At 38.4% G+C, this 18990-nt stretch overlaps 2 protein-coding genes across 2 annotated transcripts in view; both read left to right on the top strand.

Annotated features, from left to right (window-relative positions):
• The first annotated feature begins 603 nt into the window (after positions 1-603).
• On the top strand, positions 604-9297 carry dbf4 (DBF4 zinc finger). The gene is given in 14 exon segments (XM_037676644.1): positions 604-630; positions 722-845; positions 2566-2720; positions 3498-3698; positions 3829-3879; positions 3981-4050; positions 4175-4251; positions 4347-4392; positions 4505-4550; positions 4638-4763; positions 6969-7083; positions 8264-8379; positions 8505-8711; positions 8808-9297. Coding segments are annotated over 14 exon segments (1851 nt in total).
• Positions 9298-11637: 2340 nt separating this feature from the next.
• adam22 (ADAM metallopeptidase domain 22) overlaps positions 11638-18990 on the top strand; it is a 77241-nt gene continuing 69888 nt past the window's right edge. The window contains exons 1-3 of the mRNA XM_037676292.1: positions 11638-11899; positions 12177-12337; positions 16543-16619. Coding sequence (XP_037532220.1) covers positions 11803-11899; positions 12177-12337; positions 16543-16619 — 335 coding nt within the window. The 5' untranslated portion in view covers positions 11638-11802. The remainder of the gene's footprint in view (positions 11900-12176; positions 12338-16542; positions 16620-18990) is intronic.

The following is an 18990-nucleotide window of genomic DNA, read 5'->3' as shown; positions in this document are numbered from 1 at the left end:
TAAACTATAATTTATTATTATATAAATATTCACATTATTTAAACTTGTTTATTTTGTATATATGTAATTTCATTGTTTAAATTCTTCTTATTTGTTTGAAAGAAGTATCGAAACTTCACAGTCAAACATACAAGCTGCATTTACTTTAAGTAAAAGTTGCCAAATTTGATGAGATATCCGTTCGACCGCACAACTCAAAGTTTGAAAGTAGTGACGATATAATATACGAAATACCAAAAAAATGCTGAAATAATAAGTTTTAAATACATTAAAATGTTCTATTTCATGTAATTGTAATATTTTTATGCTTTTTAATGTCAAAACCGAAAACTAGAGATACGAACAGAAAGCAAGAAACATGGCAACCCATACCTGACGACACTGGATTTAAAAGCGGGAACTGACCGTTAAAAATAATACTACGAGTGACACGAAGTTTTTTTTGTAGTCTTGTTGAAAAGGATGTTCAACTGGTTGCTTTGAACGACTTTGTAACTTTGAGGTTACGAGAATGAAAATTCAAGTAAATTCAGGACTTTTATTTTTGTTTAAGAAATGATGGAAACGTGTATAACCGTCTGGAAGTGAGGTACCTGAACGAGCATGAACTTTGGTGTACCTGTCCTGAACGTAAGTCTGTTGATTTAAACCCCGGAAACACAGTTCACCTAAAATGTTACATTGTTTTTGTTCTTGCTTTGTTTGTAAATAACTTCTTGTTTTTTTAACTAAGCTGGCAAAAACTTTATGGGGAAGGGAAAGGAGACGACCTTTTAATTCTCTGTGAAAGAGGAAAAACATGAAACCGAAACCCTCCCAGAAGCATCCAGGACCTGACTGGCAAGGTTCGGGTTTTCTTTATTAATGTTTTATTAAACTGTAGTAGTTTCCATGTTTGATAATGTCAAACTCAATTTAAAATACCTTTTTTTTTCGGGTTTCATTCAGACCTCCCTTGCAAAAGAGATCTGTGATCTCAATGGGATTTGCCTGATTAAATAAAGGTTAATAAATAAATACTATAAGAGAACTTCCAATGTTAGCGTTTGAAAAATATGGTTAGTTTCATTTCTACAGTTTTGTAGTCACATCTGTTAGTAAAACATTTAACTACCATTACAATGTACACCATATATCAAAGTTGCCTGCTTTTTAAACTTTAAAGCTTTTATAGAAAAGTTCAGTCACATCATTTTTAGGTTGATACTTTTGACTTGTTGAGTAATGTTTAATTTCTCAATTACTAACATGGCTTCTAACAACATTTTTAGATTTACAGTAATGAACCCACACACACACTATTCTTTGCAAAGTTTGACCTTAATGTCTTATCTTATTGCAACTCATTTACTTTGATTTCTTTTCTCTTTTTCTTTGCAACGTGGTGCATTTTTAGTTAACACATATCTAATATGCTTCCTGAAAAGTTCTTTTCATCACTAAATCCCATGTGCACGTTGGTGTTTGTTTATACATAGTTTGCACAAGAGAGTGAAGCATTCCTGACACCATCTTTAAGAGTTTAACAATGGCGAAATTGTGGGATCAGTTCTCTCATTATATGAGACTAAAGTCAAATACTGAGATAGTTTCGATGCAGTGACTGTTAGAAGATTAAAGTGTTAGGAACCGATCCATATGAGGCAAAAGTAGGTTGATTTTAGTAAAGTGCTATGTGTTGTCATCACTGAATGTTCCCATACAAAGACGAAATTGACTCTGCATTTAACTCCTCGCACCTGGGATACACCCAGGTGGAGCAGTGGGCAGCTATGTAAGCGCCCGGGGAGCAATTCAAGATTAGGTGTCCTGCCAAGAGACACCAGTGTGAGTTTTGAGTTAGTTTTGAATTTTTAGTGTGAGTTTTGAAGTTTTTTAAACTTCTAGTCTAGATTGTAAAAAAAACAAAAAACATTTTGACACTAAACATTTTGACACTTATCCTGTGACACTCGTATAACAGAAAAAAATAGTAAAACTTCAGCACTAGTTCTTCAGAGTTGTGATTGAGTTGTGTAATAAAAATAAACTATTTAGTTAACAAGTGCAAGAATATATTTCAGGTATTGTCCTTGTGCATGCTCTAATAATCCAGGTACATAAATGTAAAGGAGGCCATCTTTGTGAAGAGAACTCGTCCATCGTTAAACAGAGGCGGAGGCCTCCGTGTTCAACTGCCCCCTCTTACAATGCTGTTATTGCAGGTATCACTCAGTGTGAATATCAAGCGGCCATCGGTGGACTAATGCTCAAGTGTTAGGCTGATGGTCCTCCTTTTGCATGTAAACAACTAGTTTTGGTTGTCACCAGCAAACTGGTTGATCCACTGGTGCTGCTTATTCTAATTTTCTGAGATGCACCTATACATGGAGAACACAGGGACAGCACTGTACACATCGTGAGACGCGTAAACTTTACTTTCCTAAGCAGGAAAAAAGCTGTATTTTGTCTTCAGTAGGCCTTTCTCTTCTTTAAATGATATTTAGTGTTTGCTATAACAAACATCATTACTTAAGTTGTCTGTCAAAATATTAACATCCTGTGACTTTTATGATTTCTCTTCAGGAAAAGGTGTAAAAACGAGTGCAAAGACGACAGTGAAGCAGTCAAAGCAGACATCAGCGCCAGTCAGGCCTTTCGCTGGCAAAGTGTTTTATTTGGACCTACAATCTAATCGAACAGCTGAAATTTTGGAGAGAGATGTCAAAGAACTAGGAGGGGTAAGTAAAAACTTACATTGGTACCACACAGATTTTTATTTAAATATTGGAACTGTACAACCCATGTTTTCCCCATGTTGAATCTGTAGCAAAGTTTGACATATTTATTGTTGCTCACAATAACTCATCTTATTGTGCAGATTTCATCAATCTTTATTTTCTTCTATATATGAAACATCGATTTATTGTTTATTTAGTGTCTTTATAATTATAGACTTGCTTAGACTTTTTCCTGTATGCTATATCCAAATATGTCCATACCTTGTATATTTTATGTGCTACAAGACATATAATCAAAAATAATGTGCGGATTAGTTTCTTTACAGAACACCACCTACAGGCTGTAGGTTCTGTGAACACCTACACAGTCCAGACTACAGACAAGTGTCCTTGCAGCTGCATGGCTGGTTTAAAGCCAAGCAGTACATCTCAGTGGTAGCCAGCATTCCTAATATTGTTGAAAAGCAATATAAAGTTAATATAATATTATTCTGATAGTTCCACTTGCATCTAAGCTTGTACCTAAGATTCATTCTTTGGTTCTAACAAGATTAAAAATGTGTGTTTTTTATGTTTAAAAGAAGAGTTTTAGTTGTTAAACACAAATAAGGCTAGATTGCTCTATAAAGTTAAAATTCACCTTATTTATTCTTTTCAGTCCTAATCTTGTTTTTTTTTCCACGTGTAATTTGCAACTTGTCATGTTTGGTGGCTGAACAAATCGATATAAAACACATTTTGACATATTATTGCTTCTTTCTGTTTTCTGTCATTTAGACGGTTGAGAAGTTCTTCAGTAAGGAAATCAGGTACTTGGTGTCTAACAAACGGGAGGCAAAGTATGTGAACTGTTTCAGACAAGACTGTCCCGTCCCCAGCCCCGACTCAGGACCGAGTTCACCTCACCCTCACTCCAAACTGCAGCGTCCTGTCAACAATGTGGACAACAAACACAAGTCTCAAGGCCAAGCAGACACAGTTAGTTCTAATTCATATATCTTCTATAATAATATACTGTACATGTTTTTCCAACCTATTTTAGATCTCTTTCCTTCTTATTATTTTTATTATTACTGATGCACTTTGTTTTCTTCTTGATGTTTTACAGTTGGTCAAGAGCCGAGGGCAATCCTTGGTGGACAAAGTAGTGAAAGAGCAGGTTTGTTATGTCAATGCTAAATATACTTATGGCAATTTAGGAATGTTAATATTAAAATATTAATGTGTTTTTGGTGCTAATATTCACTCATTTGTTTTTAGAAGAGGGTACAAATGGACAGAATCTTGTCAAAAGCGTTGGAGTGGGGGGTTAAAATCCTCTACATTGATGGTTAGTTTTACTGTATATACAGTCTTTGTTTTTAACATTACAGTTATTTTTGTTTCTTTCTTGTGTATAAATGCTTGACTAAATAATGATGCACATTTAATAATTGTTCTTTGTGTATTTGCAGATGTATTAGCATACGTTCAGAAGAAAAAGAAACATTTCAACAGCCAGGTTGTGGCCACTGCTGCTGTCAAAGCAAATGTAAGTTAAAAAAAATGGGGAGGACTGATATTTTTTTAAATTGATTAAACGTAAGTTTAACTGTGGAGATGTGTTTTTCCTGTAATTTTTCAAAGGTGAAAACTGACTTGTCATCAAAGCAACACTTCAAGAAACTAAAAGGTAAGTATCGTGCATGATGAAGGATGTTTTTGAGCTCATGTTATTTTACGTTTATGTGTTCAATGACCATAATTCTTACAGTTCCTGCATAAAGGCTTGTTGTTTGTTTCAGGAGGTCGGATCAGTAGACCTTTTGTCAAGGTTGAGGATTCAAGCAGGTAAAAGACAAGTCGATTTAAAAGAACCTGAGATTTGTTTCCTGTCCTGAATGTGCTGATATTAAATCGCATCTTTTCATTTGTCAGACACTATTGTCCAATCTTCCTCACAATGTCAAACATGCCTAAGTTCAACCTAAAGACAACTGCTCTATGTAGTCCATTCTGTCTCGAGGATCAACTTCCCTCTGGAGCCAAACAGCCGGGACACAGGTATTGTCCTTCATCATTTTAGCACGTGAACTTTGTAAGATTCATGTATTTCAAGCCTCAACTTGTTGCTTATATTTTACCCTAATTATTTTCAACATAACCACTGTGTCTGTGCATCCTTTAAAATTTCTTAAATTAATTTAAAAAAATGTGTAAGTTGAACTTAAATATGTTAAAGGCCTTATAATTTGTCTGGGCAGGAGGGATTAAAGTTCTCTGTTGCCAGGACAGATTTCTGTCATTGTACAAATGAAGAGGGGGAAAAACGTGTTTTAAAGCCAAGCCTTCCAATTTAACAATGATACAGGGATTAAACTGATGCTGTTTTCAACCAGTAAAGAGAACCACAGTCACTGTTTGACCCAATCAGAGCAGAGCAGGGTGGGGCGTGCTGTCTGGTTCACGGTGAGTCCAGAGCAGAGACAGGCTGTAGATGAGAACACCAATCGGTGTTTCCTGGACTCTTTTCTAAGGAGGACATCTCTCTCCCCTAACTGAAGGTGATAACGTGGAATAAATTATTAAACGTACACGTTCGCACGTGACCAATTCACAGCAGTCGGGGGAGATGCCAGAACTGATACACAATCACCCATTCCTCCCGCACCGTACCCCGACCTCCTCGGGTCTTTTGTATCTAAACTTTATTAAATGTTAATAGTATTAAATGTTAAAGTGTTTGGGGAATTGTCATCATCAGACAGACATGTTCAACTTGCACGCTTGACCAGACTTCAGGTCTGAGAGAGAGCGCTGCCACAGGAGCACACAGCCTGAGTCTCACAATGGGACAAACTGCGTATGCTGTTTAATTTTTATCATTAAACAATATTAACACTAAAAGTCGAATATCTGGATGCCCCATAGCAAAGATGTGTGTCTCTGTTTAACTTAAAGCATCCCCCATACTCACAAAGTTCTCTGTGAGAGTTAGTTTCAGGTGCTCGTAGTGTGTGCTAAACTTGTTTATGGTTAGAACCACGCTGAGAGGTAACTGTACTCTGATCTGATAAATGTAATTCAGTAAATAGTGAAATATATAAATAATTACCGGTAGTATTACAGTACTGGTAAATGACTACCGGTGCATGAGTTGAAATCCTGCAAATATAATTTACATTATGAGGCTACCTTTTACTAGCTGCTGATGTATATCAAAGTCAAGGTTTCTTTATTGTCATTCTCACCACATGTGGTACATGTGGTGGAACAAAACTATGTACACAGGATCCCAGTTACATAAAAAAGTATAAATTGTAAAAAGGAAGAAAAAAAACAATAATATGATCTAAGATATGAACTAAGAAATACACAAAACTAAGAATATGCTAATCACTAGTAGTACACAAACGACACGCTGAACAACAGCAGCACGAACATGAGTCTGTGTGAGCAGATGAGTACGAATGAACACAGCAGCATGGAATAAATCAGCAGCATGAGATCAGCAGCATGGATAGTCAGCAGCACATATCAACAATCAAGTGGCATTACAGTGATTTTTCACAGTGATACCCCTGATTCATGAATCAAACAGCTTCAGAGTAGAAGCTGCTCCTCAGTCTAGTGGTTCTACACTTCATGCTCCCCAACCCTCTGCCTGAGGAGTGCGGGGCAAAAAGTGCTCGTGCTGGGTGAGTGGGGTCCTTCATAATGCAGTTATTGATATATGTGCTTGCTGGCTAGCTCTTCTGCAACTAAATCATTTGTTGGTGCAAATTTATGGACAATTGGCAAAACTGGAGTTTAAATTAGACTCTTGCCATGAATGTATTCAGTAGATGTCTTTTGTTGTTTCCAACCAAATAACTGAACTTGTACATACAGCTATTAAACCAGAAAGCACTGAATATCACTTTATTTTCATTAAACAGGAAAAAAAAAACTAGACTTGAATGTGTCTCATTGAGTGACACACATTCTGTGCTTCTTTGTAATTCAGCAGGTTCCCCCAACCATCGCCTATTAATGGGTTTTTCGGTTTTAAATTTCAATAAAGGTGGCGTTAAAAAGGTCTTAAAAAGTCTTAAATCTGACTTGCATAGACCTTCAGATACCCTGATGGCAAACCGAATTTTACACCCAATTTTTTTTCTCCCCTCTATAATGGAACAATTCAAGGTTTACACTGAGTATAAAGTGATCAAAATGCACTAATCTGAACTTGTTTTCATCTTGTTTTTTTAATCCTTGTGGGAGGAACAGAGGTCTAAAAGCTTCAGATAATGAGGAGAAAGTTCAAGCCTTAAAGAAGGGCAGAGACAAGAGACGAGGCGGCTACTGCGAGTGCTGCATGACGAAATACAACAACCTTAAATTGGTACGTAAGTCGAGCTGTATACGTTTTACACTCTGGTGTTTTTTAGTTTCCTAAACGTCCCTATCTGTCTTTTATTTTTGATAAACTTGACGAGCAGCATTGGGTCTAAATGGATGTTTGAACTATACACATCTTTAAAGCATATTCTCCTTCAGTGAGGAATGAAGCAAAGTCGTGTTTCTAACCTGTAACTGTATGGAAACACAAGCAAGTGGCCAAACCGGTGATTGTGAGGAAAAGTCTATTTGCGAGGAAGATGAACGCCGCTCTCAGACACGGACTGAACGACTAGTGAACATGCCAGGGTCATGTCTGAATTAAACTGATCCTTTTTTGGTTTAATTTTACAACGGTTTGTCTTGCTGCCCCCAGTGGCAGCAAGATGCTCTGACACGACTGAGAAGCAGCAGCGCAGCGAGGACTCGACCTGAGGCCTTCAGCTGCCACAGAAGTGCATGAATCGTCCATTTTTGAAAGTGTTTTGTAACTGACAAGTTCACTCTCCTCTTTAGCAATATTTTTAGTTTTTCAACTATTTGTTAGTTTGATGCCAGGGGCTGCGGTATCTTGGTGGTCAGTGCCGCAGTCTTGTAATCCTGAGGTTGCGGGTTCAGGTCAAGGTTGCGTCAGGAGCATCTTCCAAATCTTTCATGCAAGCTCGCTCACTGTGGCAACCCCTGAAGAAGGGAGCAGCTGAAAAAAACTTACTTATTTAGTTAGTTTGGTGTCTTTTTTTGAATAAGCAACCAACCCTGCGAGTAAATATTATGACTTTGTTTATCTATGTTTTTATACAGCTGTTGCTACATACACAGTATATGTGGACAAACATCTGTAAATAAGTTCAAACATGTTTTGTTTATAAGATGCTTGTCATCTTATCAGCTAAATAATAGTTACACAGATTTTTAACTTTTGCACTTCAAACATGATTTGAAAACAGACTCCTACTCTGCAAATACAACCGTGCTGAGGTACTTAATGAAATTGTGTAACATTATCACTGAGTTTGTCTTTTCGGTTGCTCAGAAAATAATCTTTGTTCAGTTGCTGTGGCAGGAAGGTCAAAAGTTTTTCTCCTCGTATTTAGATGCTCGTGGAGTGAAGAACAGTGTGCACTCAGTGGTTTTCTTTAGACAGCTGTAATAATCAAATATTTAACAGAGTAATTTTTGTTCAGCATCTACAGAGCCAGTGTCACAAAGCCTTCTCTAAAAGTGAGGAATACTCGGTTGTGGACAAGCTGGTTTCGACTTTGCACTTCAATTTCATCCCCGTCAAAACTAAAGGCAAAAGGTAACTTTTTCCACCATTTTCATGTAGCGCAAAAATAGTGTTTTCTTTCAGTTTGTATCTTTTTATTTCAGGTAATTAATTATATATATATTTATATGTGTGTGTGTGTTTTTTATTCCTACCAGACCAAAGTGCAGCGTTTCCTCTGTTCTTTTTGTCCGTGAACCATGTGGAGGAACCGATGTAAGTCACAGAGGAGGTCCAGATCACCCAGACGCTGTTAAAGTGGAGGAGCATCGGACCGTTGAGTTCAAGGACTCGCACACAAGACGGAGTAATAAAAATGAATCCTCACCTGGCTCTGCTCCACAGTTTCCTTCAAAGCGAGACAGGTGGAGCTGCTCCACTTACTCAAACAGATCCAAGCACAAATCTGTTCCATGTAAACAGACATGCAGACCGAGTCCTTTGACTTTGTGCACTCACAGAGCTGAGCCGGTGCAGATTCCTCAGGTGAAGTCAGAAACGTCCTCCAAAGGTGAATTTCAGCCCCTGTTTCCCTCCAGAGATGCTGAGGTCAACCATATGGATCAAATACCTCATAAGGACACAAACGGCTCAACAAAAACACAAAGTACAAATTCAGAGAGTGAAGTATCAGCAAATAGTATTATTGTTTCAGGACTTGGACATGAAGATCCAAAAACGGACAAGACTCTTCATGAGTCAAATACATTCTCAAAGACTGGAAATAATTTTACTGAAAAGGAAGACGAAAGCCTTTATACACCAAACTTCTGCACGGGCAGAAAAATTCAGCGAAGGGTCAGAGTTTATAAACACAAAAGACGGAAAATGGACACAAATGTGAGACATTCAGAGTCGGGTGGTGCACCTGACGACTCTCTGCTGAAGCTCTGGGAACTGTTTCAGTCCACTGATGACATGGATGTAGAGTTTCATGGCTTTACAGAATAAAAATGTACAAAAACTAAAGGGACAAGCAAATTTCTGAGCCACGAGCTACAATTATTTTATGTTTAACTTGTTTAACCCATTCAGATGTAATGCACATTTTATGACAAAACCACTGGATATTAAGGGAAGCTAAAAATATATATCAGTGAAACAGCCAAACTTGTCACTGTCCTCAGAGTTCTGTTTCTAAGCTGCTTTTTAAATTCAAAATATGAACTAAAAGCTTCACTTTTAGTGAGAGTTATTTATTTTTGTTCTATTCATTATATTAAAACCAAATCTAAGCCCAAATGCTCAAAACGATGTCGAGCAAAATAAAAAGACGTGAACCTCGCTTTAAATTAAAATGTGACATGTTTGCATCTGAATGAGTTAAAGAAAGTGTTTGTTTTTTTTTAAACATTGATTTTAGAATAACGGCAGCTTTTGTTCTGCTTTATTATCTTTTTTATGCCGCGTTGAAAGTTCTAGAAAATAAAGCTAAAATGGGACTAAAATGATGAATTTTGTTTGTTTATATTTTATGTACTTGTCAGTATTTTCATACATGATGCTTCACTCAAAAATAATGAGGAAGTTTAAAAGCAGACAATGTTTGCAGATGGATTTATAAAATGTCATGTTAACGTTTAAAAAAAATACAGTAATCTAAATTTTAAAGACTACAGCTAAACTGCCTTCACCATTTGTATTTTAAAGCTGACATTTTGCAGCAGGCGTGACATTGGATTTTCACTGAATATAAGCACACTAATCGTTTACACTCATCTGGACTTGCTGGCCTCGTTGAGAGTTTGAACAGGACTTGTTACTTCAGATAATACGAAGGACTTTGGTCCGCTCTTTTGTGTTTGTCCGGTTTGTTGTCCTCTACATCTCTGTGTGACGGTCCCTCCCTCATGGCTTCTGTCGTAATTTTCAAGGTATTTGTATTCGTAAAGCAAAGTGAAATGAGTAAAAGCAAACCTAACAGAAGTTAAATGTTACCTTTGTAACTTCAGGTGGCAAGTTCTAACTTCAGACATGCCTCGATACATCACCCTGAGGACCCTCTAGACAAGCCGCTGACCTCGGCCTGTTCTCGTTTAATTCTCGGATCCTCCATTCGTTATTTCTAATCTGACCCTTGCTCACATTATTCTGACAATCTGCAGAATTAATAACCCCCTGATCTAAATTCAAACGTGAACTTTCTATTAAAAACGATTGAATCTGAATTCTTGGCGTGCATAAATCCTAAACTGGTCCTAAGTTCAAAACATCATTTTCTATAGATGCTGCTATTTTAGATTAACTTGTAATCAAAGTCTGATTGTCTCATAAGATGGTAATTCTTGTTTCAGTGAGTTGTTTTTAAATACATATCACTGGTTCAGGTTAAAATTATTCATTATAATAATATTTTGAATTAAATAGTTAAAATCAAAACATTAGCCCCAAATATTTCTGTTAATTTAATCTTTCTTGTTAACTGATTGTTATTTTCATAGTTTGTGATTTTATTTTGAATTTTGCCAGTCTTCCCTGTAATTAACAGACTTGGCCCTCAGGTCTTGAGATCTGATCAACAAAACGGATGAATAAATTAACTAATCTAAATATTAATTGATAAAGTGGATCTAGAGCCTAAAACAGAATTGTCTCATCCTGCTCACATGCTTCCTATTATAATTGCATTATGTTTTTATATATATTTAGGACTTTTATTTGGGGGATGTGGTTGTACATTTGACCACTCATGAATGTCTGGTATTTAAAAAAAGGAGAGACTGGGTGTCAGTGATTCAATGTAGAATGGTTAAACAGTTTGTTTCAACCTGACAAAAAAATGTTTCTAACTCCTTAATAAAATTTAGTCAGTTAAAAAAAAACGTAGCCTCTAAAATAACATTGTTCTCATTAACTCTGGAAGATTTCATGACAACATCTAAGAAGTTCCCATTTACTTATTTAGATTTTTTCTTTTCAAAACAAAATGATTTCTCAGTTGACAATAAAAGACTTTCAAAATAAAAGTACCCCCACAGGTAAAAGCAAACAATAAGGCCACGTCTCCTTGCAGCTTCAATGTGAAGACAATCATTCTTTTCACCTGGTTTTGTCTTTGGGTGGGGACTGGGCACATGATGGAGGAGGAACTGGACCTCCTTTCTCCTGGACGTGCTCCTCTTCCAGCTCCAGCTTCTCCTTCCTGCCCCCACTCATACTTATGCAGTAGCTGTTTTTGCAGTTTGACATCGATGTGCTTTTAAAGGAGGTGTCCCCACTCCTCCCTCTCTCAGTCTCCCTCCCCTCCGCGCCTCCTCCTGGCTCCGCGGGGTCCTCGGTGCGCTCAGACGCGCTCGGCGTTCAGACTCGCAGGCACCCAGATGACCCACCACCAGCGGAACTGCACGAACCAGACGACCCGGCCCGGCTCCTGGCTCCCCTAGCGAAGGCAGAGCCCTGAGAGCCTGCTGCTGGACTACCGCATTGTTATTTTACTAACAGGGCGAAGAAGCGGGGATGATGCTGAGGATGCGCCCGCGATGGTGGACTTCTCTTTTGTGCGTGTGTGGATTAATGCACGTCGCTCATCAGAGCAGCCCCGAAGCCCTAAATGGTACCTCAGTCAGTTTTTGACGTTTCAGGGTCCGTTTCGTGCTCGTGTAAACGGTTAAATCCTTAAAACAGCAGGCCTCTGCGTGGTGTTTAAACTAAACGTAGCTGATTTATCTTATCGAAGGAAATGAAACGCATCCACATCTCAGATGAGGCGGGTGGGGGTGTGTGTGTGTGTTGGGGGGGATTTGCTGTGAAAGTGTTTCCATCAGTCTGTACACCGAGCAGGAGGCGGAAAAGGAGGAGGAGGTTGGTGATGGTGTTTACTGTCTGTGCAGGAGACGCCTTGTCGAGCCTGCAGGCTCTCCGTGACGCGGGCAGGTTCGTGGGGAGGGAGGACACGGTGCCTCTCCGCCTGCTCTACAGCAGGGAAGACCGTACACAGATCACCCAGGATGAGCTCAGCACCAGGGTGAAGGCCAGCCCTGCCTCCACGCAGGTACGCACACGCACGCTCCCTGTGTATGCGTGTTTTCATGTTGGATGTAGGTGAGAGCTGGATAGGTGCCTCCTGGACGCATCCGTTTGTTTACCTTCACTCCTCTCCTCGACTGTTTGGATTGTTTATTAATAAACAAAAACTGAATATTAAAATATGTAGGCCTCACTAATGCGTGCAGGTGCTATATGGGTCATTATAAATTAAAAAAAAAAAAAGTCCTACATATAAACTGGTTTAATTATTATTATTATTTTTGTAAATAACTACAGTTTAAGTTCTGAGCAGTAAAGTATTAATAATAGTTGTGATCAATTAGGGTTTGATTGGCAGCTTAAATGTCCTGCTGTCCCAGCAGCTGTCTCACCTGCTCACATCTTATGAATGAATCAGAAACTTGAAGCAGGATGGTTCAACAAATCAGCTTGTTGCATCATAGGCGTGCATGTTGTGCAATTAATACCAATAAATTACAAAGAAAGTCCATTTGCATTCTTTTTAATGTTCTTTAATAACACGTAATTGTCACCACAAGGGGGCGCTGAAAACTTTTTTATCTGGACAGTGTTTAACAACAAAGGCAATCACTGAAACATCTGTCTGCTTTTTTATTTGTATTTTATTCCTGGTTTTGGTCTCAAACACACCCTGACTTCTGTTTTTATGTCTGAATAATTACAACAATTGTTTTAGAAGTTTAGACTGTTGCACTTTTTGAAGATATCTCTTGGTTTATAAGCATTGATTAAGTTTTTTGTCATATGTTGAAAAACAAAACAAAACGTTAAGTCAAAAATATGCAGAAAACTCTTCACAGTTTTTACAACACAGCTATAGTTGGTTACACACTTCTTGACCAATGCTCTGTATGAACCTCTGAGTTTATTGAGTCTGTTCAGGGAAATGGCACATCTGGATTCGTATTGATTAGACATCACTGCACCTGTCACGTGTTTCATGAGGTGTACAGCTTTGGTTTGTTTAGGTCCGATCGTTGAGGGCTCAGGGAGAGGACAGAGCTTCAGAAGTCTGCAGGCAGGAAATTGTTCATCTTTTCTCTCCAACTTCTCAGGTAGAGATGCTAATCTATAGGTAACTGAACTAACAGCCAATCAAATATCATTTTATGGTTTTAAGCTGAAGCAGAAACTAATCAATACAAGCTTGCTTTGAAATTTTTATCAGTATTCGTAATTCAATCATTTATTCGTAGCAACGGACCAGTTTTCTAGTCTATAATTTGTGACCTGTGCTAGCAAAGTGAGTCACAGTGAGTAATTTTCCAACACTCTGTTATTGTTATTTTTTAGATTCCCACCTCAAAAACCTTAAAATAATTCATGTTTTGTTGATTTTTGGCAATTTATCACCTGGCCAGCAACAAGCTCATTTAGTTTAGAGAGCCTGTTTAAAAGCTTGATTTTATTGGTCTGGAGAGATGTAATCGGGAATTCCAGCCAAATTCCAGTGATTTCCATTTAAAAAGGAGCTTTACAAGGACATCAAACATTATACAAAGGGATTTCCCAACTCTACGGCAACCAGTTGAGAAAAAGATAAAGGAAATTCTGAGGATTCTTGTTAGAAAATCTTTAATTTAAAGGTAGATTTGGAAGATTATAGGCTATTTTACAGTAGTGGGCACAGCTAACCAAAAAGTTAGCTCTGCTAACCCATTTTACGCTAACAAAAAAATTATCTTTGCTAACGCTAAACCACTAACCGCTAAGACGGCTGTCACTCAGTGGGCGTCTTCGTCTCCTTTCAGTTGAAGCTGCATCGACCAATCACATCTTGTCACGTGTACATGTTAGCCAATAGCGTGCCTAATGGATTCTTGGAGACACGCCCACATCTGACGGGAACAAGCTTGTGAATTTTGTTAGCGGACTTAAAGTCGATGAAACCTAATTTAGCTGAAGCTAATTCCACTTACGGTTTCCAATGTTAGCAAAAAATGCTAATCCCTTAAATGAAATATTAGTCCCACTGTTAGCTGATAGGCGGAACTGTGCAAACCACTATTTTAGTTACTGGGATTGCTAGATAGTGTCTTTATGGACTCGTTGTTGCACATTGTTACTGCAAAAATCTATATTTTCACATTTAATTTTATTTATTATTTATTTTTGCACTACAGCCTGAGCTCATTACGAGCATATTGTCTTTGATTTATTACCCAAGTAGTCATATTTTCATGTTTTAGTTCTTCCCTTTGTTGTTAATTAAACGAACACTTTAAATACTGTAATTTCTAAATGGGTTTTTGTTGTACATTGATAGTTTTTCTTTTAATTGACCACAGTTTGGAGAAAAAGAGTTTAATCCTGAATGGAGTGAAGAGCTTAGAGCTAGTCTGAGAGAGGCAGAGATTAGTTTGGATTGCTGCCGTCTTTAAACAACTTCAGTCTCAACAATTTTATAGCTGTTCGTTCAAACACTATTTAATTTGCTTTTTCGTTGCTGTCAATGTTACATTACATAGTTATTTACAAAATATCTTATAGTTATTTGCAAATGTAAGCAGCAGCAGCTAGCTGTAGCATCAATTCACTTTGGTCTTGGCTCCATTTAGTCGTTAGCTCCAAATGGAGGTCATTCAAAGATCTATCTACAACAGGTAGGATGTTAACTGTTCATAACCTTTTTACAAAATCCCACTTCAAATGATCTGAAATATCCCTTTAAGATGTGCATTTATTTATGCTTGTTAGCTCAGGAGACTAATTTGTTAAAAATTTAACAGAATTTAAGATTAAACACATTCGCACCTAATGCAAAGTTGATTTTAATTCACTACACAGAAGTACAATTGATCTCAATTTAATATTTTTGCATCATTACAGCTTTTTTAATGGAACTTTTTTTTAAAGACTTTGCAGCTCAAGAAGCACAGCCTCAAGAGTTCAGACCAACGTTTCATACGAGGGAGAACGCATCTTTGATATCTTTGAGTCTTTGAGCTGCCTCTTCTCCAGAGAGTTGAAACCTGCAATGTCACTTTTACACAAAGTTTGATCATTTGTTGTCCGTTTTTAGATTAATGTCCTAAAAACAAATCTGTCAATGCGTGACACACAGGAATTTATTTATAGACCTGTGCTGAATTGTCTATTTTCAGTCTCGGGCACAAACACAACTGCGTGAGGCGAGTGGGGGGTCGGGTTGGGTAAACTGCATGTAGTTTTTTCGTAGAATGAGTTTGTGCGCTCGGTTTGTGCTCCCGCCTGCCTCTTTGCGTCTAGCACTTACAGTCAGATGCTTTTGAGGGGTAGACGTCAGATCGGCTGAAGCCAGAAATCGATGTGAGAAGATTCAGAGGTGGTTTCTTAACGATGGCCTGGCTCTGTCGAGATGGGTGTGCTTTCATTTGCCACAGTTACCGCTTCCTCCAAGCATGGATTCAATCTGCACGATTGGGTTTCAGGAGACCTTCGTCTGTGCTTACGCAGCTCTTACTTGCTCATATATGCATTGAGCAATACACACATTCACACACACCAGCAAACAATAGAGTGTGTGGTCACAGGGGACATCTGGGGCTGAGGTCATCCTTGGGTGAGCACAGGGGCACTTCCTGAAATAAATGAAAAAATCTCCCTTCACCCCTCCTCCTCTCGTTATCACGCAGACTGATCCATAATAAAAGTAGCCCGTGGGTCACGCTGAAGGGAGGAGCCATGTTTAAGGTCAGCACTGGGAGTCTTCTGGACCTACAGAAATTATAGTTGGGAGTTCTTATTGACCCAGAGGGTGTGTGATAAAGCATGCACCATATGTGCCCAGCACTTGGAGTAAATCAGACCCTGCTCTGTTGCAGTCAGAGAAGAAACAGGATTTATTTTTGTGTTTGTGTTCAGGCGGTCAGAAAAACAAAAAAAACATCACCCAGTAAGCTGCTCGGCTGGATTTTAGAAATGTATTGTCTTTACAAATGAAGTGAATGTGTCAAAGTATGATGAATTTTTCACTAATAGCTCAAGTTTCACCGTCAACGTCCCAGACAAAAATAAACTCAGCTCAAGCCCAGTAAAACTAAGCTTGATGACTTAATGAAAACCATCATTTCCTGCTGATTTGTGCTGCGAGAATAACTGCAGCCATCCATCAATGTTGAGGAAAGGCTCATCCGTGTGAATGCTAATGAGCCGAACATAATTGTGCTTGCCATTAGTTGTAAATAATCAGTGTTTTTGCATTTTTAGGTGGACCATGTGGCTCAAGCAAGCTTTCAGGTGGATGCTTTTGGAAGAAAATTCATTCTGGATGTGGAATTGAATCGGTGAGTATGAATTTATTGAATTTACCGTCTGGCTGCGAGTACTTTAGCTGCTTTACTCCTCCTCTTAATGCTCGTCTTGGCTGGCTAGTAGCTGAAGTATTCTTTGTGAGTGACTTGTTTGAAACTCATAAAATATTATTTTAATGTTTACATGTTGACAAATATAAAAAAAGTACAGAATCTTAATTCAAGTTTAATGCTGCCTTTTATTGTTTCAGCCCAGAGAGCTGTTTGGTGCTTGTTTTTAGGAATGCATAAATAAATGTGGCCGAGCAGCTGACTGTGTGTCCGTCTGTCTGCAGCAGGCCAGTCATTGTGTGTTGGACTATAGATGTGATTTAGTGGTTCCATAAAAATAGGAAGTGATTTACAATAAAAGCTTTCGAGCTGCTCTGTCAGACACCGATATTGATCACAGCTGTGCTGACGGAAAGCAAGCTCCTCATTTCCTGTCCCTCCTCTCCGTCTGCTTCTAACTTCTTTTTTTTTTTTGCTTTTAAAATAATCAGACAATTTGTTGACGGTTTTCGCTAAAACCGTCTCTGTATTCTTTTGTCGTGTTTCCCGATTCACCGGTTCAAATTCGAACACAAAATGCTGTGAACTTGGCACGCACATGCATCTTCATCACTGTGGAGATCATTCTGTCGCCGAGCGAAACCTTTCGTCGCAGGAATTCCCAGGTTGGAAGCAACATGTTTCTGCAAAGCCTGCAGCTCACTGAATGATGCATTGGCCAGTCGTGGGTATGAATGTGTCACGCATACGTCTACGCACAAGCTGTCCCACAGAAACATGATGTAATTATTCATTTGTGACACACTGGGATGAAAGCTAAGCTGGGAGTGCTGAAGATGGTCCATCAGAATGTCACCTGAAAGAAAGCAGACAAGTGCTTCTATGAAACATGAATTACAGACTTTTAGGTTTAACAGGATCATTTTTGACATTTTTGTTCATGGAATCTATGGCTCATGTAGATTTTTTTTTTTTAAATTATTGAAATAACTTGATGGAAGTGGTTATGTTGCATTGTTCCACTGTGTTTTGTTCACACAGACTGTCTGTCTTCATTCCCTCACACCATCATTCTGACTCATTCTGTGTCATCATCCCAGGGTTTTATTTTATTTTTTGAAGTTTGATCCTATTTATGTCATTCTTTGTTCTTTACTTACCTTTTTCTATCACTGCTCATTGTTACCGTCAGTTTCCAGGATTTCTCTGGATCTGGACATTGAGATCACCTGCTCCTTACTCCAGTAATCACACATAAATATACTATAATGGCATAATTTAAGCTTCTTTCTATTTTAGCTATTTTTCAGCCTTTTTTTTCTTCCTAATTTAAGCTTTTTTCAGATAATTTCTACTTTTTGTGCTCATTTCTGTTTCTTTCAGCCTAATTGGGCAAAATTGTGCTCTCTCCACTTCCTTCTGGTAATTTAAGCTTCTTTCTACTTCAGAATCAGAATAGTTTTATTATCATTGCACCGAGATACAACGAGAACATGTACGTACAGTCATCCGAAAGATGGACGGAGTGCACGAAGCTTCTGCCATAAAGCGCGGCCTTCTTGTTTTTATACAGAATAATATTTTTAGATAGAAAAGGGACAAAGCCATGAGGAGAGGGGTAGTGGCATTACATAAAGATCTCTTCACACCTTGTCCTTATAGGGCAAGATTTAACTATAGACATAAAAAAAACCTGTCAGCCAAAAGCACATTTATGAACGTGTACATTTACAAATGAGGCAGTCCATGAAGCCTTAGATAGTCCATTGTCCTGATAAGATGGTGGTCAGCCGGCACAATTCTAATAAGACTCCACAGAAGGGGGAGGGAGGGGGGTTGCGATAGACAAAGCTTTTCCTTAGTTTACACATTTCCCAGGAGAAATTGATAAGTCGGCCAGTTCCAAGGCCAGCTGGGGAGAGATTCAGATAATCCACAATTGTTGATTTATTCCGGCAGACTATTTTTCCGTCAGCCTTTGAGTCTGTACTGATAAATTTCAAGGTTCAAAATGTCCAGATCAGGATGCATTCCACTGGTCCGTGCTTACGAGCTTCTTCAAGATGGTGTTTTCATGCTGACGAGTCCCAAAGCCTCAGGTGGCACGCGATTCAAATCACTTCCAACTTACGGTTTCACTCGTAAATCAGCTGATTTTGAGTCCTCCAGCACGAACCAAACCTTCGCATAGACAGCAGCTTGTCGAGGTCCAAATTAACTGCGGCCGTCTTCTTTGTATGTTGATAAACCAGGATCCAGACAATCCCAAAAACAAGAAACCTGTTATCATAGATCCAATTCTTGGCAATTTCAGCATCCTGGGTCGATAGCAGAGGTAGACACATCCCCCCCC

Source organism: Nematolebias whitei, chromosome 5, assembly GCF_014905685.2.
Source record: "Nematolebias whitei isolate Nwh7 chromosome 5, NemWhi1, whole genome shotgun sequence".
In the NCBI taxonomy this organism is placed as follows: Eukaryota; Metazoa; Chordata; class Actinopteri; order Cyprinodontiformes; family Rivulidae; genus Nematolebias; species Nematolebias whitei.
Note: the sequence above shows the minus strand (reverse complement) of the source record. Positions and strands in the feature narration are given on the sequence as shown.